At 50.6% G+C, this 16,186-nt stretch overlaps 1 protein-coding gene across 1 annotated transcript; it reads left to right on the forward strand.

The window, feature by feature from the left end:
* Nucleotides 1-1,047: 1,047 nt before the first annotated feature.
* INAFM1 (InaF motif containing 1) lies at nt 1,048-3,516 on the forward strand. Its single transcript, XM_042232231.1, has 2 exons — nt 1,048-1,271; nt 1,682-3,516. Exon 2 carries the CDS (start codon nt 2,747-2,749, stop codon nt 3,182-3,184), a length of 438 nt encoding a protein of 145 aa, XP_042088165.1. The 5' UTR covers nt 1,048-1,271; nt 1,682-2,746; the 3' UTR covers nt 3,185-3,516.
* Nucleotides 3,517-16,186: the final 12,670 nt, after the last annotated feature.

The raw sequence follows: 16,186 nt of genomic DNA on the forward strand, positions 1-16,186 counted from the left end.
TGAGGCAGCTCCAGGTTGGGGGAGTGGCTGGGGTGGTGGAGGTGGCTTTCCTTCTGATTCCTCTTGGGTTGAGGGGAGGAGAGTTTGGGGGCAGTAGAATGGAGTGGGTGCGTCTCCATTATGGGTGTGGGGTAGCTGCTGGCTCGGGGACAGGGTAAGGGGGGAGGGGTTAGGCTGCTGGGTGGGAACGAATCCAGGGTCAAGGGGGTGGAGCTATAGGGAGGACTTCTCGGAGGCCGAGCCACTAGGAATTGAGTGTTTGGGGGTGAGGGGGTGGAGCCAGGGTGGTATTAGGAGGTAGAGGGCTACCCCAGGGGTTCTGCAAAGTAATCTAGAAACAAGGGGGTGGGTTAAATTGATACGAGCTCAGAGCAGGATTTGAAATACTAGTCGGTCAAAAATAAAGAACTGGGGAGGAGTAATGGATCTAGCTGTGGGCGTGGTTAGTTTTGAGGTGTAAATTAGTAAATGGGGTCAATTAGAATAGAAGTACAGAACACACTGGGGTAAAAATTGTGGAGTCTAGCGGACCTGGAGCAACAGGCAGAACCCAGTCTCCACCTCCACCAGGCGGAAGCCGGGTTGTGGACCTCCGACCTTCCCAAGGAGTAGGGGTTAGGCCTTGGGGGCATAGCCAGGGAAGGTCTGGTTAGGACTCAGAAGGTGGGCAAGGGAAGTGGAGGTAGATCCTGTAGGGCAGGCTTGCTAGAGGTTGGCTTATGTCCGCGGGGGTGAGGCTGGGATGAGAGAGGACAGAGTTTAGGATGGCGGCTGAGGTCGGGGTACCCGAAGCGCTTTGTCTTTGGGTCACGTGACTGCCATCTCGCTCTGTCAGATTATGTATTCGATTGTAAACAGGGATCTGTTGCGGGGGTGTGTGTCTGCGTAGATCCTCTCCGAGGATTAAAGGAGCCTGAGACTCGTAAATCGCTTACAGGGTGGGCGGCAGCCAGGCTTGGTGGGGCGGAGGGGCGGGGCTAGGGTGTCCGGGGGCCGGCGGTGGGGGGCGGGGTTACTGTTGCCCTCAGGTGACCGCCTCTTCTCTTCGCAGAGGCGGACCCCGAGGGCCAAGAGACGGCAGAGATCGCCGACTTCCAGAGGGTGCGTTTCTGCAAAGTGGTGGCGGCCGCTTCGCCACCAGGGGCCGCCCGCTGACCGCGCCCGCCGACTGCGGCCTCCGCCGACTGCGGCCTCTGCGCTCTGCACTAACCTTCCGCCGCCTCGCTCCTCTACCCTCAGCTTCCGCCACTCCAGCCAGGAGAGGGTTAAATGTAAGGGCGGGGGGAGGAGCCAGGGATAGTGAACCGGGTGGGGCCAGGGCAATAGTCCAGTCTCACAAATAGGGGGCGCTGTGGCACCAGGGTGGCTGAGACACCTCCGAGTTACCCACTTTTGGAGGCCATGGGGGTGTAGGTGCCAGTTCCCGGGCCGTTTTCCGCCTCCAGGAGCTTACATCTGGGGCATGGCTTAATAACCAGTGACTCTTGAAGGACCTGATTTCCCCGGCCGCAGAACTGGTCCCTATTAAACGCAGTGCTTCCGCTAACCTTTGAACTGTATTTCTGGCGGGGGCAGGCTGGGTTGCTGTGCTTGGCGGGCTTGTCCATGGCGGCAGAGGCGGGAGGAAGGGGCTCTTTCTTCCTCCACCCCCCTGATACGTCTTCCCTCCCCCCTCCCACAGGCCTCCCCGAATTCCTGAAGACGCTGCTGGGAGGGGACTGACGCTTCCCCGCCTTGATGGGGAGGGGGCGGCAGGAGGGGCTTAGTCTGGATCTCCGAGCTGTGCTCTGTCTTCCCCGGAGCCCACTTTGGACCCCATGGCTTTAGAGAGGGAGAAATTGAGGGTGGTGGGGGAGGAGATGGGGAGGGGGCGTGACTGGGTTATGGGGCGGAGCTGGAGCTTCGGAGTCTGAATTTAGATCTGAAGACAAAATATGGAGGAAGAGGCGCGTCCAACGAGGGGCGTGGTTAGGATGTTTGGGGCCCGCATTCTAATTGAGTTTAAAACAAGGAAAGGTGTTAGGACGTGAGGTAGAACCACAGCGCAGATTTAGATGGGAATCCCTAACGCTGGTGTGGGGCGCAGCCAGCAGCAGAGAGCTTGGTTTAGAATGGGGTGCTCAAACTAGTGGAGTGGAGGAGGAGAAAAGAGGCGGAATCTGGATTGAAGATAGATGAGGGTAGGGGGAGAAGACAGTGGAATCGAATGCTGGAGTAGCGTTTAACTTGGCTAAAGGCAAATTACAACTGAGGCAGGACTTGGAGCTTGGCAAGGGAGCGGCGAAGCTAGATGCCGGGAGAAGTCTGAGTTCCGAAAGGGGATGGGTAGGGCGCGGGGAAGAGGAGAGAAAAGAGCGGAGGTAAGCTCCGGGGCGGGCATAACGCCGAAGCCTCGTAGGAGTCGGCTGGGCCGAGACCAACATTTGAGAAAAAGCAAGGTATTGCATGCTTGGGGCGGGGTCAGAATGCTGTAGTTAAGCCTTGGCTTGCTAGTGTTTGGCCGGAGGCTGAGGAGGGGGCGGGCCTGGAGCGCGGAAGAGGCCCGCCCGCTCGGGGGCGTGCCCACGCTGGCGGGGGCGTGGTTGGGCGGGGGAGAGTTAGAGCCCGCAGGAGGCCCGCCCACGCGGGGGCGTGGCCACGCTGGCGGGGGCGGGGTTGGACCGGGAGGGTTAAGCGCGGAGGCGGTCCCCCGGAGGGGGGGCGGGCCCTGTGCGGGCTGTGGCTCCCGGCCGAGTGGGCTGCGGGGATGCGGGGCACGAGCTGCGTGGGCGGCGGCGGCGGCGAGAGCCCGGGTGGCGCAGGGCTGAGCGAGGGCCCGCGGGGCCGTTGGCTGCGCCTAGCCCCGGTCTGCGCCTACTTTCTCTGCGTCTCGTTGGCTGCCGTGTTGCTCGCTGTCTACTACGGTCTCATTTGGGTTCCCACGCGGCCCCCTGCAGCCCCAGCCGGCCCGCCGCCCAGCGCGCAGTCCTCTCCGTGCGGAGCCCGCGCGGGTGCGTTGCCTGCACCGGCGCCCGCCGCCGCCTCGGTCTCTTGCCTCCTGGGAGCCCCTGGCGGGCCGAGACCCCAGCTCGAGCTGCCGCGCAGCCGCCGCCGCCGCTACAGCGACCCCAGCCGCCGCCGCCGCCCGAGCCGCCAGACGCTGGGGAAGACGCAGGAGGCCGCGGGGGGCCGAGGACCTGGGTAACCTTCCTTTTCACCCAAGATGGACCGCCAGCCTTCGAGAGCCCGGCGCTCTCGCCGCGGATGCGCCGGTTTCGAATTGGTGTCTGGCTCCCTCTTCATGACTAGCGTTTGCGGAGCTGTCATCCTGAAGAATGGGGGGCGAAGGGGAGCCGGGTCTGGTCCTCGATCCTCGCAGCTCCTCCGCCCTCAGGCCGGGTCCTCCACCAGGCAGACCCCATACTGATCACTGCCTCCTGCTCCTCCCTCCGTAGGATTCTGTGCACGGAGCCCTCAGCCTGACCCTCTCCCTCCGTGTGCATCTATCCACCTGCAATAAAGTCCAGCCCCAGCTGCCTCGTGTTGTGTTTGTCGTGTTGTCTGCAGAGGGGCCTCCCCTCTCAAGATTGTGAGGGCAAGCCCTTCCTGGCATCAGGGCATTGCCTCTCACTCTGGGTGGGCTGTGTGCGTTTTCCCCTTCCCTGGGCGGGGATAGTGGTGGTGTCATTTTCTTCTTCCATCGCCATCGTGTATTTTCTGGGTTGGGGTGAGAAGACGCTTATCCGCAACAAGGTAGTTGAAGGTCAGACGGTATGAAGGACTAAGCAGGTTTTTGCATGCTTGCAGAGGACAAGTGCCTCTGGAGGGGAGACAAGGGCTGGCCTCCGGTAATAGCACAGGCGACAAGACAAGAGATGGGGTGATCTCAGCGAGAACTGGGTTTCTGGGGATTGTGATTTGTATGACTACAGTGTCCGGAACGGAAGCTAAATCATCTGGAGAAGTCAGGATACCGCTGAAAGAGCATGAGTTCACATTCCTGGGAGCTGAGAGATGAGCGTGGACAGGGGTGGTGGTAGGACCCCTCTGGAAATCACAGGAAACTATCAAAACACCCAGCTGCCTTTGAAGCTTAGTACTGCCTCTCTGGTCTGCAGTGTTGCCTGCAAACCAAGGCAGAGCAACCTGAGTTCTGCTAAAAAGTTAGAGGTGGCTGAGTCCGTTTTCCTACCCAGACGACTAAGGTCTAGCTCTGGGCAGGGTATAGGAACAAGCAGGAAGTGATTTCCTGTCTGACCACCTCCCTTGAACTGGAGACTTCCTTAGGGTGGTGAAGTGGAGCCTCTCAGACTGGGACAGCTGTCCATCTGTACCCAACTAGGACTGTTCATCTGTTTATCTCCGCTCCTTCTACCCCTCCAGCACCACTTCCCAGAGGGTGTCTCCAGGATGAATGGAATTCAGGAAGCCGGCACCCCTTTCCAGTTAGTGTAGACGGTGGTTAGGAGCACTGATCTTGGGGCCAACATACCCAGGTTCAAATCCCAGCTCTTCCTCTCACTAGCTGTGTGACTTTGGGCAGCTAACCCAACCCCTCTGGTCCTAGAATGAAGATGATCATAGTATTTATCTCATAAAGTTTTGCTGAGGATTGAAGAAGCTGGTGATCTGAAGCCTTTAGAGTACCATGATATGTTCTCACTCGCCACCCTCCTCTGTCCCTGGGGCTTTAAAAGCCACAGCTTGGATCCCAAAGGATTGCCAGTCAGTCCAGAGCTCTGGACACCAGCCAATGGTGAGTGAGAGGGAGGGACTATCCTTGTTCCCACTGGCTCCCCTCTCTGATTCTCACCACTCTTCTCCCAGCCTGTTTTCCTGCTCTCTTTCTCTGTGTCTCCCTCACCACCTTCTCTATCCTCTTTCTCTTTCTGTCTGTATTTGTCTGTCTCTCAACGTTTGTGTGTCTCTGTCTCTCTCTCATGTCTCTCCATGACTCTGTTTCTATCCCTCACTCTGTTCTGACTCATTCTCTCCGCTCTGATGCTCTGGCTTCAGCTATTTCTTCTCCCTTCCTCACTTTTCTCCTCCATCTTTTTTTTTTTTTTTTAACTTTTGGCTGCGCCACATGGCATGTGGGATCTTCTCTGACCAGGAATGGAATGCACCCTCCCCCCCGCCCCCCATTGGAAATGTGGCGTCTTAACCACTGGATCAGCAGGGAAGTCCCCTCTCCTAAACACCTCGACCCAACCCTCCTTCTCATCTCTCCCCTAATTCAGCTTCCCTCATTCCCCTGTCTCCTCCCCGCCCCCTCCCTGTTTGGTCTCTCTTCTCTCTTCCTGTTCCTCTCAGGCTCTGTTTTGGTCCCTATCTTTTAATCTCTCATTTAACAAATATTTATGCAGCATTTACCATGTGCCAGGCTCTATTTTAAGCATTGGGGAAACAGCAAACAAAACAGGAAGACATTTATACTCAGTGGAGCCAGTGTATCGGTGGGGAGACAGACAAGAAATAGAGATGAATAACTTACATATGTGTTATGTCAGGTAATAATAAACACAAAGGAGAAAACTAATCAGGGGATAGGGAGTGATGAAGTTGCTGGTTACTGGCTAGAAGCCTCAGAGAAGTGAGGGCAGGACCTGCAGGTCTTGGGGGAATAGTGGTCTAGGGATCCCGAAGAGCAAGTGCAAAGGCCCTGAGGCTGGAGGTGCTCGGTTTGTCCAAGGAACGGCAACGATGTCAGTGTGGGCAGAGCAGAGTGAATGAGGGGCTAGTGGGAGAAAAGAGAATGGAGGTAGTTTGTACAGAACCCCATGGGCCGGGGTGAGGAGTTTGGCTTTTAGTGAGGTGGAGGCTTAACCTCTGTTAAGAGATCCTCTTAACGGGACCCTCTTACTGCCACGTGGGGAATGAAATGTAGGGGGTGGGGGTGCAATGGGAGCCCAGAAAGGAGATCACTGCGGTGAGTGAGATGAGGGACGACGGTGGCTAGACAAGGGTGGTGATGGAGAGGAAAGGAGGAGTGGGTGGTCAAAATGTGTGCGTATGAAATACATATGGTATAAAAGTTCCTATTTTCACCAGTCTGAACTGTGCAATTCAGTATATGAAGTACAGTTACAATGTATGCAACCATGACCCATCAGTCTGACAGTTGTGAAAGGACAGAGGGAGGGGCTTCCCGGATGGTCCAGTGGCTAAGACTCTGCACTCCCAATGCAGGGTTCCTGGGTTCGATTCCTGGCGGGGAACTCGATCTCTTAGGAGACTGCATGCCGCAAGTAAAGATCCTGAAGATCCCACCTGCCGCAACTAAGGCCCGATGCAGCCAAATAAATAAATTTTTTTTTTTTTTAAAAAAGGAGGGAATGGGTCAGGGGAGCCTCTGGCTGTACCTCTCTGGGTGCCGTGGGGTTTATGTGTCTATGGAGCTGTCCTTGAGCAAGAATTGCCCATCAGAAGACTCCTGGATGGGGCTGCAATGGACTGGTGTAAGTACCCACGGTGTGATCCCAAGGGAGGCATGTCTTGGCACCACTAGCGCTGTCAGACGGCTGTGCTGTCAGCAGCAGAATCTCAAAGGGAGAGCTGCTCAGCGCCATTCAATGGCCACCACAAGGATCTAAACTGTTCCCGGTTCTTTCTGGCCTCATCCCCAAGCGGCTTCACCTGGTGCCCACAGATCCAGGTACCTAAGAGCTCCTCATTATCGTCCTTCAGAGATAAGGGAGGCCAGGTGCTTCCTAGGATGCAAAGGGCTTTCCTTCAATCTGATTGGATCAGCTTGGGTCACATGACAACCCCAGAGCCGATGCTTGTGCCAACGACCTGTCCCTATCGGTTAAAATGTGGGTCCCTGAGCCACTCACTGTTAAGTGAAGGCGGGATTACGCTGAAGATTTAGACCAATCAGGACCTACCGCGGTATCTGGCCCAAGCCGGTAGACAGGCCAACTCCTCAGCCAAACTGCAAGGACTGGGGCTGCCAGGAAGGGGCGCTAAAGAGCCGCTGTCCCCCAGGCTCCTGGCGTCTTCCCTCACGTCCAAGTTGAAGTCGAAGATTCACGAGAGTATACGTAAATGATGTGTGAAGGGCCTGCGGATAGAATCCGCTATTCCTTATTTGAAATTCCGAATTTCAAAAATCCCTAAAAACCAAAAAAAGTAAAAAAATTTTTTTCTTCTTCTGGGGGTTATTTTGGCCCAGACTCACATGGTGGCAAACCAGCTAATATGCATTCTTAACAGTCTTTATTTATCTCCGTTGGCGTGAATGTTCACACGTTTTGCTGCAAATATATTAACATGTTTGATGGAGAGGGGTCGGCTTCAAGCCCCTGGGAGTGTTACATAATATACGGCATTCGCTCAGAATTGCCTTTCTAAAATTAGAACATTTCTGAGTTCTGAAATGCGTCTGTCCCCAAGGACTTCAGCTAAGGGATTGTGGGCCTCTAATTGGGCGCGCTGCCAAACCTAGATTCATCTTAATTATTTGTTCAACATTTATTTAATGGCTTTGGGAAGAAACTCATTTTCCATTACAATCTTTTTTTAAAAATAGAGGATGATGTTCATTTACTTGGTCCCCTTTATTAACGATGCGATATTTTTAGTGTGTGTGTGTGCATGTGAAAGTGTGTCTGTGTGTATGACTATATAAGTGTGTCTGTGTGTGAAGCTGTGTCCTTTGTGTGTGTGATAGTATTTCTGTGTGTATATATGGGGGTCTGTGTGAGAGATTGTGTGTAAATGAGTACGTTTGATCTTGTCTGTGTGTCTGTGTGACTGTGAACATCTGCTTATGTCTGTGTGTAATTTTGTGTGCGTGAATGTGACTGTGGGTTTCTGAATGAATATGTGTGTGTGTGTTTGTGTGTGTGTGTGAATGTGCAGGAGAGGAGACATAGTTCAGAGTTTAAAATTAAAATGCTGAAATAAAGTCCTCATTTCATGAGACCATCTCTGCCTCCCTTTTAGAATTTCAGCCAACTCTACAAATGACTCAGAAATTTTGCGTTGCCAAGCAATACCTTATACTTCCACCAGAGGGCGTGTCTACTTGCGCCAGAAGAAACTTTAATTTCTGGGAGTTTGCAGATTCTTGCAGAGAAGTGCCAGGGGCAGCTAGCTCAGGCTCGCCTCAGTTGTACGTGGAACAGCAGTTCTCACACTTGTTGGTCTCAGGATTCATCTTACACCCTTAAAAATTCTTGAGGACCGAGGAGTTTTTTTTTTCTTTTTTGTATATGTGTTACATCTATCAATAATAAGTTAAGTATTAAGATTGAGAAGTTACAAAATTTAGTAATTCATTTAAAAATAACCATGGTAAGTCCATTGGATTTCTGCATTGATTTTATTGTGGTAAGAGATACACAAAAACTTTGTTGTTGTTTAGTTGCTAAGTCCTGTCTGACTCTTGGGACCCCACAGACTGTTGTTACTCACCAGGCTCCTCTGTCCATGGGATTCTCCAGGCAAGAATACTGGAGTGGGTTGCAATTTCTTTCTCCAGGGGATCTTCCCCACCCAGGGAGGGAACCCACGTCTCCCGCATTGCAGGTGGATTCTTTACTGCTGAGCCACCAGGAAAGGTGGTATAAATGGTTAAAATGGTACATTTTTATTTATTTATTTATTTTTAAATGGTACATTTTTAAAGTATATAAGTTCAGAGGCTTCAAGTAAACTCACACTGTTGTGCAACCATCACTACTATTCATTTCCAGATCTTTTTATCTTCCCAAATTAAAATTCTGTACCCATCAAACAATAATTCCTCGTCTTCCCAATCCCAGGTCACTTCTATTCTACTCCAGGTCTCTGAGAATTTGCCTCTTCTGCTATCTAATGTATAGGAAATCATGCAACATTTGTTCTTTCGTATCTGTCTCCTTTCACTTAGCATCATGTTTTCAAAGTTTATTCATGTTGTAGGTGTCTCAGGCTTTCCTTCCTTTTCAAGATTGAGTTATATGTCATTGATGCCACATTCACAGATACCACATTTTATTTACCGATTTGTCTGTTGATAGACATTCAGAAGCCGGATTTTGACATAACACTTTAAATGAGAAATGTTGTATTTTCTAAAATAAAAAAATTAATGAGAAGAGTGACATGACTATACATTTTTGAGACTGTGTAATGTCCGGCTCAAGAGAAAACAACTGGATTTTCAGAGCCGCTTCTGCATTTGATCTGTCGCAATATCACAAGTCATCTGGCCTCTGGAAAAATCTGGGTGAAGTCCAGTCAAGTCATGGGAAATCCTGAGCGTGGGCTTTTCCAGCCTGTTAACCCCTAACCACACGACCCTGAAACTTCTGTGGTTGCAAAACCGCCGTTAGCCTTCCTTGTCATCCACATTTACCATCTGGTCTGGGTAATTAATTACGATTTTGCCAGTGCCATCTTGCTATGTGGTCCATGGATCATAAATAAAATAAAAATAATAAGGAGGTCATGAGGTCACACTGTAGCTATGTAATGATGATAAGTCTGTGGATATATAAGTCTGGTAACACATCAGATAGGCTTCTCCTCTGGCTCAGCGGTAAAGAATCTGCCTGCAAAGCAGGAGACTTGGGTTCGACCCCTGGGTCAGGAAGATCCCCTGGAGAACGAAATGGCTACCCGCTCCAGTATTCTTACTTGGGAAATCTCATGGACAGAGGAGCCTGGTAGGCTACAGTCTATGGGGTCACAAAGAGTCAGATACGACTTAGTGACTAAAACAACAGTATATCAAATATATTAAAAAAACTATTTAGTAGTAATTGAGTAATTAACTATAGTTGGGTAACAACCAAAACCTGTGTATTGATGTACACATACATTGCATGTAACTGAAAGTGAATGGGGTCTGGCTGCTTGCCATTCAGAAGCCAACAAAGAGGCAAGGTTGGTGGATAGGAACGTTTGCTTTATTTTGGATGCCAGCAATCTGGGGTGGGGAGGAGGGGAGACTGCTTGTCCCCCTCCACTGACATTCGGTGGGTAAGAGCATTCATAGACAGAGGGAGGGGGCTCCACAGAGAAACAGCACAATCAGCTCTGACAGTCACCTTGAAATGGGTCATCGATGGCCTGCTTAGCGTCATCCTAAGTGCAGTTAGCCTTCAGGTCCGGTTCCCATCTCCTTGAGGTGAATTCTCAGAATTGTGGCAGCTTGTCTCAGGGCTACAGTCTGGTCATCGTGTAGTTAACTTCTTCCACCTGGTGGGGGTTTCAGTATCTACCAGACAACTCACAGGATATGGCTCAGAATATTATCCATAGCCCTTGAGGAGAAAGGTCCTTGACAATGCTTAATGACCCAACTATTATTATTTAGTCTCGTGGGGCTGTTTCCTTCTGCTTCTGCATTTTCTCACTTCTCTGATTAAACTGATTCTTTGGCTAAAGTTTTTCCACGGACAAAAGGCAGGTGGAGGACACGGCGGGGAGGACCGTAGTGTCCTGATTCATTTTGATACGAACATGTATTGAGCTCACGCTGAGAGTCAGCTGATTGTGGCTGCAGGCTCTGCTGATCTTGGCTGGGCTCTCCTTTGCATCTGAGGTCATCTGGGGCTGGAGGTGACTGCCTGCCTTGCTGATCTTGACTGGGCTGCCCCAGGTGTTTGTGGATGGGCTGATCTTGGCTGGCCTTTGCCGGTACACCAGTGCTTGGCACTCGCGGTCTGTTTCAGGAATGTTCCTCTTACTGTGATGGCAGAAGTGTGAGCTTAGCTATACAGGTACACAGCAAGCCTCTGTGTTCTGTGTACCATCATGCTGTTGGCCAAACAAGTCACACGGCCAAGCCCAGTATAGAGTGGCAGAAGTAAGTTCCTTCCGAGGTGATGAGGTGGATGGAGTGAAGGTTTCCAAAGAGGAACCTAATCTGCTGTGTGCTAAGTTGCTTCAGTTGAGTCCAGCTCTTTGCTCCCCACGGACTGTGGGCCCGACAGTCTCCTCTGTCCATGGGATTTTCTAGGCAAGAATACTGGAGTGGGTCGCCTTGCCCTCCTCCAAGGGACCATCCCCATCCGGGGACCGAACCCTTATCTCTTACGTCTCCTGCAGGTTCTTTACCAGGAGCACCACCTGGGGAGCCCCAATTTAATCTGCCACAGGTGGTCATGGCCCAGCCTAGGCCACATGGGGGACAGTAGGGGTCTGGAAAGGACCTGCATATTGTGCTGAAACTTGAAATTGAGAACCAAAATATGAGCATCCACTAGGGATGATATGAACGGCATTAGCATTAATATTGTGCCTCAGAGGGGTTAAATAGCAATTTGCAGAGAAGTAAGTGTGTGTGTTGGGGTGGTGGGTGGGTGGGAGGATGAAAACCCAGGCCATCTGACTCTGAACGGTTTCATTTCACTGTTCATTTTGCTTCTTAGCTCAAACCATATGGAGAGCCCACATGCAGACACTCTGGTTAAAAATCCCTGCTGTGCTCCCACTTGACAGACAGAATTGACTGCCAGCTGGGTGAGCAAGCTCCCTGCGACCTCCAGTCAGTCGAACCTTCAGATGAGTGCTGGCCCAGCCAACATGTGACGGGCCAAAGGGAAATTCAAAAGATGGTCAGGCGTGTGCGTGCCAATGCACGCTCAGCGTTGTCCGCCTCTTTGTGACCGCACAGACTGTAGCCCACCAGGCTCCTATCTCCATGGGGTTCTTCAGGCAAGAATCCTGGAACTCTTCAGGGTTGCCATTTCCTCCTCCAGGAGATCTTCCCCACCCGGGGACTGAACCTGCATCCTCTGCATTTCCTGCATCAGCAGGCAGATTCTTTATTCCTTCTTCTCACGTTTCATTGGGCAGGGAAAGCCACATGGCCCTGCCAGACCTCCAATAGGCAGAAGTGTGGAACCCTACACGCGTCTAGAAGGCTTAGAAGGTGTGCCCCGGAGGGCTGGAATGTTTGAGATCATCTTTAATGACTGTTGCAATGGGTTGTTTCTTGCTCTGAAATACCAGTCACACCCTCTGCAGATCCTCCTGTGAAAGGCACACTTTTTGACTAGTAGTTGGGCCTGTTTTATCTTTATTGTTGTTCAGTTGCTCAGTCGTGTCCCACTTTTTGCGATCCCGTGGACTGCAGCATGCCAGGCTTCATTTATATATTTTTGTAAAAGAATAGAATCATCGTCCGTTAGTGTCACAAGTAAAAAGTGGCCAAAAATCCCCTCACTTAAGCCTTTTGCATTGTGAGTCTGCAGGTCCTCCTTTCAAGGGTAGGGTCAGATTCCCCTCTCCTTGAACCTGAGCTGACCTTGACCAGTAGAATATGGCAGGCGTGATGCTTCGTCAGCTCGGAGTCTACGTCCTGAGAGTCTTCGTGCCTTCTGTTTGCTTCCCTGGAAAGTTGTCACTGCCGTGGGAATAAGACTCAGCTAAGCCTGTTGCGCTATAGTCCGTAGGGTCACAAAGAACCGGACTCGACTGAACGACTTTCACTCACTCACAACCTGCTGTAGGAGGGCTTCCCATGTGGCGCTAGAGTTTGTAAGGAACCCACCTGCCAGTGCGGGGGGGAATAAGAGATTTGGGTTCCATCCCTGGGTTGGGATGATCCCCTGGAGCAGGGTATGGCAACCCACTCCAGTATTCTTGCCTGGAGAATCCCATGGACAGAGGAGCCTGGCGGGCTACAGTCCGTGGGGTTGCAAAGAGTCAGACACAGCTGAAGTGACTGAGCATCCCCACAACCTACTGGAGGATGAGCGCCTGCACTGGATAGACCACAAGCACCCATTCAGCTACCAGAACAGAGCTGCCCACCCAGCCCTCAGTTGACTGCAGATGCAAGGATGAGCTCACTCAAGACAAAAAGCCATCCAGCTGACCCATGGACTTGTAAGCAACAAAAATAGTTATCAAGGCTTACCTGGTGGCTCCAGTGGTTAAGACTGTAATTCCACTGCAAGGGGCATGAGTTCAATTCCTGACTGGGGAACTGAACTAAGATCCCTCTTGCATGCAGAGCAGCCAAAAAAACCCACCCCATAATAGTTATTGTTTTCAACCATTATTATTTGGGGATATTTGTTACACAGCTGTTGGGGTCTGTTTGGGCTCCTGTAACAAATGATCATAGACTGGGTAGCTTAAACAATATTTCTCATAGCTCCTGAGGCCGGCAAGTCTAGGATCAAGGTGCCAACAGATTCCGAGTCTGATGAGGGGCCACGTCCTGGTTTGTGGACACCTGTGTTCTCACTGTGTCCTCATATGGCAGGTAGAGACAGAGAGCTCTCTGGGATCTCCTTTATAAAGGCACCAGCCCCATTCATCAGGCTTTCCTGGCGGCTCAGTGGTAAAGAATCAGCCCGAAAGGCAGGAGACTCGGAAGGGAAATGGCAACCACCCCCGTATTCTTGCCTGGGAAATCCCACGGACAGAGGAGACTGGTGGACAGAGGAGTCAGTGGGGTCACAAAAGAGTCAAACACAACTGAGCGACTAAACAGCAATCCCATTCCTGAGGAATTCCTCGTGACTTAGTCACCCCAAAGGCCCTACCTCCTGGTTCTATCACACGTGAGATTAGGTTTCCTCATAGGAATTTTGAGGTGGGGGACACAAATATTCAGTCTGTAGCAATGGCCGCAGTTAACTGATACGCTATGGGCTCTTCATTTCTTCTCTTGCTGCAACAATAAAGGTCTTGGAATGTTTTAATCCTCTGCCATCCTGTCCTCTTTCAGGACAGGAGAGGGAAAACATGCAGACCATGAGAAATCTCTTCGTTGTCGGTCCCCACCACCTAGGAACCCTGGGGCTTGGGGCTGTGGACGATTGAAGAGTCCGCTCGCTGGCAGACGACGGGAGCATGAAGGGCAACGCCTAGGGATGCTTGGCACTGAGTTTAATAGGGAGCCAGGGAAGAGTGTTTCTTGTTATCTACTCTGTTTTCTGATGTTCTAAAATCCCCACTTTGTTGTATTATTATAAAAAGAATCAAAGTAAGGGGCTTCCCTGGCAGTCCATTGGTGTGGACTCCACACTTCCAATGCAGGGGACGCGCGTTTGATCCTTAGTCTAAGATTCCACATGCTGCAGGACCAAATGAAGAAATGAATATTAAAAAAAATAATCAGTGTGTGGTTTACATCAAGAGAGAAGAGGTGGCTGTAATTCTGGCCGTCAGATCAACAGAAAGAGCGGATGTTGTGAGGAAATGGAGAAGAGGGAGAGAGAGAAAAAATGAAACGTGGAAAGACCTGGGAGATGGGTTTGGGAAATGGAAATAGAGATGGAGACTGAGACCAAACCGAAATGAAGTCCCTGGCATTCTGAGAGGTATAAACTGAGACACGTCTAGACACGTGTGTTGGGGGTCCCCAAGACGACTGTCAGGTTCGGAGACTCACCGAAGTCTGAAAGGCTGTCATAATCACCTTTATGGTATATTGCCACGAAAAGCGAGAGATTAAAATCCGCAAAGGTGAAAGGTGCAGGGGATAGAGTCCAGGAGAGAGCAGACACAAGCTCCCCCAGGGGTCTCCCCCAGTGGAGTCGTAGGTCGGTGCTTCTTTCTTTCAGGCATATCATGTGATGACCTGCACAGAGTATTGCCAGCCAGAGATGCTCCCCTGAGCCCCTGGGTCCAGGATTTTCACTGGCGCTCAGTCACGTAGGCATGAAGAACCCAGGGACCATTATTCTGTCTACCACACTACCACGGAAAGCTAGAAAGAACGACGGTATAAACTCCTGGTACTTGCAATGACATGATGAACGCCCCCAGAACATTATACTGAGTGATAGAAGCAGGTCAAAAGAAATTCATCCACATACTGTATGCTCCACCAATATGAAATTCTAGAAGAGGCAAACTAATCTATAGTGACACCACTGAGGGACTGAGCTGAGCTGAACTGAATCTCTAGTGACAGGAAGCAGATCAATGGTTTCCTGAAAATGAGGGTGGAGGGAGTGAGGGATAGCCTACAAAAGGCCACAAAGGAGCTTCTAGGGACCATGGAAATGTTCGTTAAATCGATCGTGGTGATGGTTTCCCATGCATATTTCATTGTAAATATATGCTGTTTATGGGACCTCAATTATACTGCAATAAAGCTGCAAAAAAAATAGTGTCTTGTAACTGTATTATTATACGCTTACTGTATTTACCAAGAGACTAATTAAATATCTTACTTCAGTTTCAAATCCTCAGCTTTTAGCCAATTGCCACGGTCACCCTACAGTCATTAAAACAACTTTTCTATTTGACCATGCTGCTGCTGCTGCTGCTAAGTCGCTTCAGTCGTGTCCGACTCTTAGCGACCCCATGGACTGTAGCCCACCAGGCTCCTCCATCCATGGGATTTTCCAGGCAAAAGTACTGGAGTGGGGTGCCATTGCCTTCTCCCATTTGACCATGACCTTCTGGCAATAACTCTAGGCGGTAAATGTTCTTCCTCTCACTTTACGAATGAGGACTAGGGCTTCCGGGGAGTCAGAAGCCTGTCTAGAGTCATATTCGTTGTTGTTTAGTCACTGAGTCGTGTCCGACTCTTTGTGACCCCGCCAGGCTCCTCTGTTCATGGGATTCTCCAGGCAAGAATACTGGAGTGGGTTGCCATTTCCTTCTCCAAGGGATCTTCCCAACCCAGGGATCAAACTGGCATCTCCTGCAAAGACAGGTGATTCTTTACCACTGAGCTACCAGGGAAGCCCCCGTAGAATCATGTATCAAAGTTTATTCATCTGACTCCAAAGACCTCTGTGAATTCTGAGTTCTTTAAAAATATTGATATATAAATGACATAACATTATATTAGTTTCAGGGGCACAGTACGAGTCAACATTTGTATATATTGTGAAATGATCGCCGTAATAAACCTAGCTGACATCTATCGCGATACATAGTTATGACCTGTTTTCCTGTGATGAGCACTTTCCAGATATGACCCTGTGAGCGCATATCTCGCTCTGGTTTTGCTTTGCATTTCCCTGATAATGAGTCAAGTTGAGCATATTCTCTTGGCCCTGTTGGCCATCTGTTATGTCTTCTCTGGGAAAACGTCTGTTCAGATTGTCTGCCCATTTAAAAATTAGACTGTTTGAATTAACTTACTTAACAAAACAGAAGCAGACTTTGAGAACGAGCTTATAGTTGCCGGTGGTGGGGAGGGGAAAGGATGGAGGAAGGGATAGGTAGAGAGTTTGGGATGGACATGCACTCACTGGTATACTTCTGTATTATTTTTTAAAATATGTACTCTTTTTGGCTG

This window comes from Ovis aries, chromosome 14, assembly GCF_016772045.2.
Source record: "Ovis aries strain OAR_USU_Benz2616 breed Rambouillet chromosome 14, ARS-UI_Ramb_v3.0, whole genome shotgun sequence".
Classification (NCBI taxonomy): domain Eukaryota; kingdom Metazoa; phylum Chordata; class Mammalia; order Artiodactyla; family Bovidae; genus Ovis; species Ovis aries.